This window comes from Hordeum vulgare, chromosome 1H, assembly GCF_904849725.1.
Source record: "Hordeum vulgare subsp. vulgare chromosome 1H, MorexV3_pseudomolecules_assembly, whole genome shotgun sequence".
Lineage (NCBI taxonomy): Eukaryota > Viridiplantae > Streptophyta > Magnoliopsida > Poales > Poaceae > Hordeum > Hordeum vulgare.
Window position 1 is genome coordinate 388,870,653 of NC_058518.1, and position 10,407 is coordinate 388,881,059.

General features: G+C 43.7%; 1 protein-coding gene across 1 annotated transcript; it reads left to right on the forward strand.

Annotated features, from left to right (window-relative positions):
• The first annotated feature begins 5,850 nt into the window (after positions 1–5,850).
• Positions 5,851–7,390, forward strand: LOC123439670 (metalloendoproteinase 1-MMP-like). Its single transcript, XM_045116361.1, has one exon. The coding sequence runs from the start codon at positions 6,078–6,080 to the stop codon at positions 7,197–7,199; it is 1,122 nt and encodes a 373-aa protein (XP_044972296.1). The 5' UTR covers positions 5,851–6,077; the 3' UTR covers positions 7,200–7,390.
• Positions 7,391–10,407: the final 3,017 nt, after the last annotated feature.

The window sequence follows — 10,407 nt, forward strand, 5'->3', positions numbered from 1 at the left end:
CTAGCTCATGATGCCACTGTTGGGAAACGTTGCATGGAAAACAAAAAATTTCCTACGCACATACAAGATTTATCCATGGTGATGACCATCTACGAGAGCATAGATCGGATCCACATACCATGTAGATCGCTAAGTGGGAAGCATTAAGAAACGCGATTGATGTAGTTGAACGTCTTCGCGATCCAAATCGCAAGCCATCCCGCGATCCAATCACGATCTAGCACCGAACGAACGGCAACTCCGGGTTTAGCACACGTACAGCTCGATGAAGGTTTCCGACTTCTTGACCCAGGAAGAGGGGATGGAGAGGTATATGAGTTCTCCGGCAGCACGACGGCGTGGTGGCGATGGTGGTCAACTAATCCGGCAGGGCTTCGCCAAGCTCTACCGAACTAATCTTGACGAAGAAGACAATCTATGGAGGATAGGGCACCACGTGGCTTTTTAGGTGGTGGCTGCCCTCAAAACCTCCACTATATATAGGAGGAAGGGGGTAGGTGGGCTTGCCTTGGCCCCTCCTCCAAGGAGGAGAGGTTCGGCCGAAGTAGGGGGAGAGTCCACCTCCCACAAGGGAGGTGGACACCCTTGGGAGGACTCCTCCTCCACCTCCTCTCTCAAGTTTGGCACATGGGGTCTTGGGGCTGGCTTCCCAAACCCACCAGGGGCTGGTGCGCCACCTCCTAGGCCCATGTGTCCCCAATGGCGAGTGGGCCCCTCCCAGTGGACCCTCGGCACTCCTCGTACAGTATCGGAAATCCCCAAAACTATTCCCGAACCTGAATACCACTTTCCTATATATAAATATTTACCTGTGGACCATTCTGGAGCTCCTCGTGACGTCCGGGATCTCATCAGGGACTCTGAACAACCTTCAGTTACCAACGCATATAATTCAATAATACCGAAACATGATCGAACCTTAAGTGTGCACACCCTGCGGTTCGAGAACTATGTAGACATGACCAGACACTCTCAAGTCAATAACCAATAGCGGGACCTTGATGCCCATATTGGTTCCTATATATTATACGAAGATGTTTATTGGTTGAACCTCTATGTCAAGGACTCAATTAATCTGTATGCTATTCCCTTTGTCCATCGGTATGTTACTTGCTCGAGATTCGATTGTTGCTATCTGCATACCTAGTTCATTCTCGTTACTGGCAAGTCTCTTTACTCGTTCCGTAATACAAGATCCCATGACTAAATCCTTAGTCACATTGCTTGCAAGCTTCTTGTGATGTTGTATTACCAAGTGGGCCCTCTAGATACCTCTCTGTCATACAGAGTGACAAATCCGAGTCTCGCTCCATGCCAACCCAACAGACACCCTCGGAGATACCTGTAGAGAAACTTTATAGTCACCCAGTTATGTTGTGATGTTTGATACACACAAGGCATTCCTCCGGTGTCCGGGAGTTGCATGATCTCATGGTCATAGGAATAGGTACTTGACATGCAGAAAACAATAGCAATAAACTGACACGATCATATGCTACGTTCGTAGTTTGGGTCTTGTCCATCACATCATTCTCCAAATGACGTGATCCCGTTATCAAATGACAACTCATGTCTATGGCCTGGAAACCTTGACCATATTTGATCAACAAGCTAGTCTATTAGAGGCTTACTATGGACAGTGTGTTATCTATGTATCCACACATGTATTTGAGTTTCCAATCAATACAATTCTAGCCTGGATAATAAACGATTATCTTGAACAAGGAAATATAATAATAACTATTTTATTATTGCCCCTAGGGCATATTTCCAACATATAAATCATTAGGGCTTCGAGAGAGGGAGTTTTGCTTTTTATTGCTCTCTTTGGCTTTTCAGAACATTTTGGTCCTTTGGATGTCTTAAACTTCGTTGTGTTTGATCATACGATTTGATTGTTCATGCTACTGCTTTATATCTTTGAGATATCTACATGATGATCATTCACTCATTTGTTTGGTGTTATGTGCATTACTTTTCATTCATATCATTTATGCGCACCACCAAGTTGTATGTGACATGGAAGAGTAACCCATGATCCTAATTGGTTGTGCATTTGCATTAAAACGCAAATTCAAAATCATGCCCAAATTTAGGGGGAGATCTTTCTTTTCACATACTTATCAAAGCAATTACGCTAATCATTGATTATATCTTTTGTCGAAGCTTTGATATATATGTTGTCATTAATTACCAAAAATGGGGAGATTGAAAGCATAATTGCTCCCTAAGGTAGTTTTGGTAATTAATAACAACATATATGTCATTGAACTAATGATTCTATTCAAGTATATTCGAGAAAAGTTCAAAGATTAATTGGTTAAAGGATTGTGAGGAGAAACCCCTTGATGCAAGGAAAGGAATAGGATTTTCCAAGCTTCAATCTACAAGACTCTACATTTTATATTTTTGATAAATCACATTTGAGTCCATAGGAAAGCCAATAGTATTAAAAGGGGTGAGATATCTATGATGAATTGGTTACTCAAGTGCTTAGAGTACTCATCTATTCTCTCACAAAATTCTCTGTCCAAAGCACAAACATCAAAACCGGTGCCACCAATAATTTCCCTTTGGCCCTACCAATTTTTCACTAGACAGAACCTTTGCCAAACCCTAGAATCTCGGTACCACCAACTTCCATTTTTGGTGCCACCGAAACCAGTGACCAAGTTGCTGGTATGTCGATTTCAAGAACTAGAATTTCCTAGTTTTGAAATCATTCTCACCGAGATTTGGAAACTGTCCTAGGTCACCATATCGGTACCTTCGAGATTCCTATATTAGTCTCACCGAGAATTCGAAAGTTGCCACATTTTGTGCAAATCAGTGCCATCGAGATTCACTTCGGTTTCATCGAGTGGGGCAATAATGTTGTAATGGTTGGATTTTTGGGGATGCCTATATACCCATCCACCACCTCTCATTCGTAGAGATAGCATTGAGAACGCACACACACTTGCCATATCCATATTTTTGAGAGAGAGACACATACTCATGTGTTGAGATCAAGATATTCCAATCCATCCATTTGAAACTTGATCTCTAACCTCCCGAAGTTGCTTTCCACCCAATCAATCTCTTCTACCCATACCAAATCTGTAAGAGAGTGATTCAGTGTTGAGGATACTATCTTTTGAAGCACAAGAGCAAGGAGTTCATCGTACTACGACATCTGTTACCTTTTGGACGGCGGTGCCTCCTAGATTGGTTAGGTGTCGCTTGGTAGCCTCCGACTTCGTGTTGTGAAATTGAACCAAGAAGTTTTTAAGGGCAAGGAGATCGCCTACTTCGTGGAGATCTATCCCGAGTGAGGCTAGTCCTTCGTGGATGTAATTCATGGTGGAATAGAGAAGGTTGCTTCTCCGTGGACCCTCCATGGACTCGCGCGATCGTTACCCTCCGTGGGTTGAAGTCTCCATCAACGTGACGTATGATAGCACCACCTATCGGAACCATGCCAAAAATCGCCGTGTCAACCTTTGCATTTGATCTTCCTATCCCTACGCTCTACTTACGCTTGCATGTCATTACTTTTCGCTGCAATACTCTTAGACTTGCATGTGTAGGGTGTGATTGAGTTGCTACAACTGCTAAAACTTGCCCATAATTAAAATTGAGAAAAGGTTAAGTTTTTATTTGGTCAAGTAGTCTAATCACTCCCCCCCCCCGCCCTCTAGACATACGTCGGATCCTACAACCCCACAACACTAGTCTAGCTTATCACAATGGTGTGCCAACAAACAAAGTACTACACTGTGCACGAAGGACGTGCGTGCATTGTTGTTGAGGATGTGGAGACACAAGCTGGAAGCAGGCACGTATCTTCAAGGAAGACGTGAAGCCAATGTTACATGCATTGGCTACATGGGCCAACGCGATAAGTTAGTTATGTACTCCCTCCATTCCTTTATGTAAGGTGTATTATTTCCGGCACGGTGACCGAGGCACATAATTATACACATGTTAAGACGAAATTAACCTTGGCCAAATCATTGATTAGAGGTAATAAAATCATTTAGGCTGGGAAAGTAAGAGATACACACAATCATAAGAGAGATTATTTCCTTTTTTCTCTTTATAATAAAAGATGCATGCAATCAGGGGAGAGATACTTTCCTTTTTTCGAAGGGCTAATGATAAAATTACAAAGAATTAGAAGAAATGCACCTTACATTGTGGAATTTTATCAAAAAACAAATACACCTTATATAAAGGAACGGAGGGAGTATTAGATAGACCGAGCGTGGAGTTAGGGTACGTGTAATATGTAACATTCAATATGGAGGGGCTTCCTCTTCACCTTCCTCTCTTTGATATATAAGTACGCACACTCGTGCGTCTTCGACAAAACGCACACTCGTGCTTCTTCGACAAAAAAAGTAGGTCTAAGAAATATATTATATCACTAAACTTCTTAGGATTGGGGGCCTCATAATCAATTGAGGTCTCCAATTGAAATTTGGTCACCCTGTTTTGACCGGGTCAATTTGGTCACCTAATTTTGACCGGGTCAACAATTTCTAAAAACTCTCTCATTCAATATTTTGTACAATATGATATGATTCCTAATTTTTAAATCTTTATAATTAATTAAGGCTTCAATTTAGAATGGTCACCCATTTTAACCGGATCAAGAATTTCTCAAGGAGCTCTCGAGTTTAATTATTAAAATTTTATATGTTTCTAAATTTTAAATCTCTTTCGTTTGGTATTCAATTTTGGATTTGGTTTACGATTTTAATCCGGCAAATGATTTTTCAAATCAATCAATAGCAACCGGCTTATAAAAATATATCAACGCCTTGCAGACTCCAATCACTCAGGAAAAAGCACCACCATGTGTTACTATAGCACGAATATAGTACATACAACCATCGATGTAAAAATATCCCCACATAAATAAGGGTTGATTAACAGATAACATAGAATCACGCCGCAAAAGGCCCACCAAATAACAGTATTACAAATAAACATAGAACACACTCCATCGTCTTCTCTACCGGTCAAACAAAATATTCCATCAGTTTCAATATCAGGGTTATTAGTTTTTCGAAAAGTCAAATCTCTTTAACTTTGACCAAGTTCAGAGCCAAAAATATCGGCATCCAAAATATTAAACAAGAAAATGAAAAATTCATTTCATGATGAATCTAATAACACCGATTTAATATTATGAATTTTGATATATTTATCTCCAAATTTAATCAAACGTAAAGAAATTTAACTTTTCAAAAAACTAATACATCATATATTTTAAAATAAAGTGAGTAATAAAGGAATTTAAGAATTCCAACAAATTCAACGGTGGACAAAACGCTTCTAACCCTTCTAGTTGTGATTGATGCCCCCATGTGAGAGAATAAGAGTGTTGTATTAAACTTCTGAGATGATTTATACTCCCTTCGTCCTAAAATAAATGTCTTAAGCTTAGTACAACTTTGTACTAGCTCTTGTATAAAGTTGAGACAGTTATTTTGAGACAGAGGAAGTATTTTTTTAAGGGAATGAGATGATTTATATTGAGTATAAGGATTCGAGTACAAGAAGGCTCTTTTAGAGATAAGACAGAAGGTAATTTCAAAAGGAAAAAGATAAGACAGAAGATAATGTATAATACTTTCTTCGTTTTTAAATATAAGATTTTCTAAAGGTTTCATTATAAACTATATATGAATGTATATAGACATATTTTAAAGCGTAAAATTTTTTATTTTATTTCGTATGTAATTTATAGAAAAATTTCTAAAAGGTCTTATATTTAGAAACGATATTTAGGAACGGAGGGAGTAAATCATATTCTACCAAATATAAAATATAGGGATCTAAGAGTATATGCGTTTCGAATTGGCTTGCAGAAAAGAAAAGGCCTTTGGTCTTCGCGTATGACGGAGAAGGGCACCAGGTGAGACGACGCCGAGGCGGCGACGGAGTCAGCCGGTGGCCAACCAAAGACCCATCGGCTCCCCTATCCGAACCTTTTTGTTCTCTTGTGTTTTGTTTCTCGCATAAGATTCTTTGCCGCACGGAGACCTGTAACGAGAATAACGGCCAGCGCGCCCGCGCGCCTGGCTCTGATGGTTCCATGTCGCCCCGGTCGCGCAGCTGCGTGCCTCCCGCTGGTGCTGGTGCTGATACTTTGCCTCCTCTCGTGCGCCGCCGCTAGGCCTGCGCCGGCGCCGGTGCACGGCCGGCACCATGGCGAAGGGTGGCACTCGTTCAAGCGGCTGCTGGACGCGCAGCGGGGGACCCGTGTGACGGGGCTCGGCGACCTGAAGCGCTACCTGGCCACGTTCGGGTACATGCCCAAGCCTGCCGGCGCCGGGGCGGAGCACGGCGGTGGCCCTATGGACGCCTTCGACGAGCACCTCGAAGCCGCCGTGAAACGGTACCAGTCCCGGCTCAGCCTGCCGGTCACCGGCCGGCTCGACGTCGTGACGCTCGACCAGATGATGTCCCCGCGCTGCGGCGTCCAGGACGACCACGGCGCGTCCGTCACGCCAGAGCACGGCGGCGCGGTCAGCCGGTTCACGTTCTTCAAGGGCAAGCCACGGTGGACGCGGCGGTCGGACCCGGACCCGGACCCGGTCTCGCTCACGTACGCCGTGTCGCCGACGGCCACCGTGGGCTACCTGCCGGCCGACGACGTGAGGGCCGTGTTCCGGCGCGCGTTCGAGCGGTGGGCGCGGGTCATTCCTGTGGCGTTCGTCGAGACGGACGACTACGACAAGGCCGACATCAAGGTGGGGTTCTACGAGGGCAGCCACGGCGATGGGGTGCCCTTCGACGGGCCGCTCGGCGTGCTCGGACACGCCTTCTCTCCCAAGAACGGGCGGCTCCACCTCGACGCCGCGGAGCGGTGGGCGCTGGACTTCGCCGGCGAAACTAAAGCCTCGGCGGCCATCGACCTCGAGTCCGTGGCGACTCACGAGATCGGCCACGTCCTCGGGCTCGGGCACTCGACTTCGCCGCAAGCCGTCATGTACCCGAGCATCAAGCCACTGGAGAAGAAGGCCGACCTCACCGTCGATGACGTCGAAGGGGTGCAGCTGCTGTACGGGTCCAACCCGGATTTCAGGCTCAGCTCCCTCTACGACGCGACGGACACCTCCAGCTCGCCGGCGGGGAGCAGTTGGGCTGCTTCCTCGGCTGGGTTAGTTATTTGTGCGGTCCTGGTCATACTCGTGACGCACTTGTAGATAGACAAAGACATGTTTTTTATAGGCGAAAAGATCAGAATACAGGAAAAACAAGTGTTGGGTAGCGTGATTCTATAGATAGAAGAGAAAGAAGTGTTTCTCTTCTTGTATATAGACAGTTAAACGACGACAGCATGATGTAACTGTACATAATATATTCACCAAAAAATCGAAACTCTACTGTTTGACTAGAGGATTATGCTTAGTGACAGCGACAAACTTTCACTACAGAGAACTGACATCGTATCATATGTTTCTACCGTGACACTTCACTCTCAAGTGGCAAAACGCTTTCAGCTCCAGCTTCTTTTGCCCCAGCGGTTCTCTCCGCGGCGGCCTTCGACATCGCATACAATTTCTTGACAGTGTTAGTTAAGCATGTCCTGTGTTCGTCCATGGAGGCATGAACAAACTCGTGGAAGTGATCTCTCAGTTGCGTGACAAACGATGTGTTGCCGGAGTTCTTCTTTCGGCACGAAGTCGAGGCGGGCTTTACCGGAGATGAAGATGAAGATGGCTGGGGGACAGAAGATTGGACGCCGCCAGACATTGTGGATGATACTGCATATAATTGAAACTAAAGTGAGACAAAATGGACAAAGTCTGCAATTCAATCCATCATGATGAACACAACAGAAAAATAGCAGCCCACCTCAAAAAAGAAAAGAAAAATAGCAGCCCCCCTCAAAAAAGAAAAGAAATATAGCAGCCTATTTGAGAAAAAAACTAATTTTACTTTTGAGTTTCACAGAGATATGTACAACAAAAGAAATCAATCATCTTTTTCAATGTATATACTACTAGTCAACGGTAAAGATGATGAATCAAAAATCCTAAGCATTAGAATACTTCCAGCTACAAAAAAAGCATATAACCTCTAATCAAACACCACATGATTCCAGTTTTATATGTATGAAGGGACAGGCACCAATATTGTAGTCTATAGAGCAACATGTGATTTCCTGGACTAATTGTGTGTGTATGCTTCAAAAGATGAGCCACCATGTGTTAGCATAAGGTTGTTTCAGGAAGGGGACATGATATATGATTATACACAGAGAAGACTCTTCACTCAGCAATTGCACACCAGTTTTGTAAAACAAATCTAGACGGTACAAACTTCCTAACAAACTAGCAGGCAATCCACAATCAAATACTGGTGCTCTAAAGACATAAACACCAAAGCACAAGCACAAACATCAGTTAAGGTGGAACATACTGCTCAGAAGATACATTTCTTATCTTGTTGATTGCTTCACTAACACGTTAACCAATATGTACACCAGCAGGAGTACATTAAGGTGACCACAGATTATTGGTTGTAATAAAAAAGAAGCATCAAAGTGCAACACATATATGCACAATGGTTCCTAATTCCTAAAGACCCTACACAAACTTGCCACCAAACAAAAACTTGCAAGTGCAATTGTGTGAGCCGATGTACCAAAGAAGGAAGCATGTGAAAGAGGAATTCCTCCAATTGACACAACTAAACAAGTTAATGCAGGTGAGCTTATTGACCATCCACACAGAGATTGCTGCAATAGTGGCTCAAGTGTATAACTGGCTAATTAGCCACCAAGCCTAGACTGGCTTCAGACTGCATTAACATGAGAAGGATTGCATAAGGTTGTTCCACAAAGGAAACGTCATATAATTTCTTGTAATCGGAGATTACTCTGCACTTAGCAATGACAAGTCAATTATATAAACTGAGTTGCAATGCAACAATACTTTACAGTATTATACATCAGACACCTAATTTTGCTGACTGTTTCACTAACTCCTTATACATAGAAGCGTTAAAAGAAACTTGTACACAGAACACAAATCGAGAGAACCATGTCAAGGTAAACGCCTAATAAATGTCTGCCAAAGGTACTTCCAAAATTTAGCTTATTTTGCAGCAGTATTAGAAATTTAATAACTTTGTTGTGAGAAAACTAGAGTTTTAGCTCATCAATGTGTGAGTTAATGAATCAAAGAAGGAATCACATAGAAGAGTCGTTCCTCCAATTGACACAACAAATCGAGTAAATGTAGGTGAGCTTACTGACCATTCACACAGAGATTGCTGCCACACATGGTGGCTGCAGTGTGTGACTGGCTAATTAGCCACCAAGCCAAGGAATGCAAGAATCCGACCACATTACCACAAGAAGGTTCAAATGGGAAAAACTAGCAACTCCACATTACCACTATTGTGTGGATTTAGAGCAAGTCCAATGAACTCCGCAAATTTGACTACCTACATCGTCGTTTGGAGAGGCTCGCCAAAAAATTATCTACTCCCTCCGTCCGAAAATACTTGTCCTAGAAATAGATGTATCTAGACTTATTTTAGTTATAGATACATCCATTTTATACATTTCTAGGACAAGAATTTCCGGACGGAGGTAGTATTTCTCTGAATTCATCAAATCCCACTCTCTAATTCCAGCAACTTGTACTTTATTAATTTTCCGTCACGACTAGACATGTCTATCAACTGTATTTTTGAACGGTTATATGTTCAAAAACCAAATATCTACTCAATTCGACTTTACTTTTCTCCATATTTAAAACAAAAAAGCATTATTAATTATTGAGCATATGCAGGCAGTAGCTAGCAAGCGGCAGCAGCAGATAGGAAGACGCAGGTAGAAGCAAGCAGCACATAGCAAATCAGCCAGCAAGCAGCAGCACATAACAATCAATCAGCAGCAGGAGCAAAAACATCTTCATTCTCTCAACGCCACTAAAAAACTGAACAAAGCGCCGCCACAGCAACACACCACCGTCGCTCTCGGTGTCCCCCACTGTCCTCACCCCAGCGGCGCGGATCTGGGTTGCGGGGCAGGGTGGAGGGAGACGGCAAGGCGGCGCAGTAAAAGGTCGGCAAGGAGAACGGCACGTGGAGGAGCACGCGCGCCCTGCAGCGACGAGAACTTCGGCAAGCGCAGCGGCGGGGACAGTTAGGCGATGCCGAGCGCCTCTCGACTCGACAGAGGGCGGTCTTCAGATTTGTTTTCACAAATTTAGGTTCACCGCTGCTCCACCGCGAAGAAGAAAGAGCGGAGAGGGAGCGGAGAGGGTACCTCTTTGGTGGCGTCGACGGCGACCGCGATCAATAGTTCAATACGTCGAGATCAGATGGGAGGTTGAAGAAGAATAGTTTTGGATTTGCCACGGTGCTAGGGTTCCCTTTTTTTTTTAAGAAACTGCTAGC

What these genes read in the sequence shown, in the direction of transcription:
- LOC123439670 (XM_045116361.1), top strand. Translation starts at nt 6,078, where the DNA reads ATGGTTCCATGTCGCCCCGGTCGCGCAGCTGCGTGCCTCCCGCTGGTG.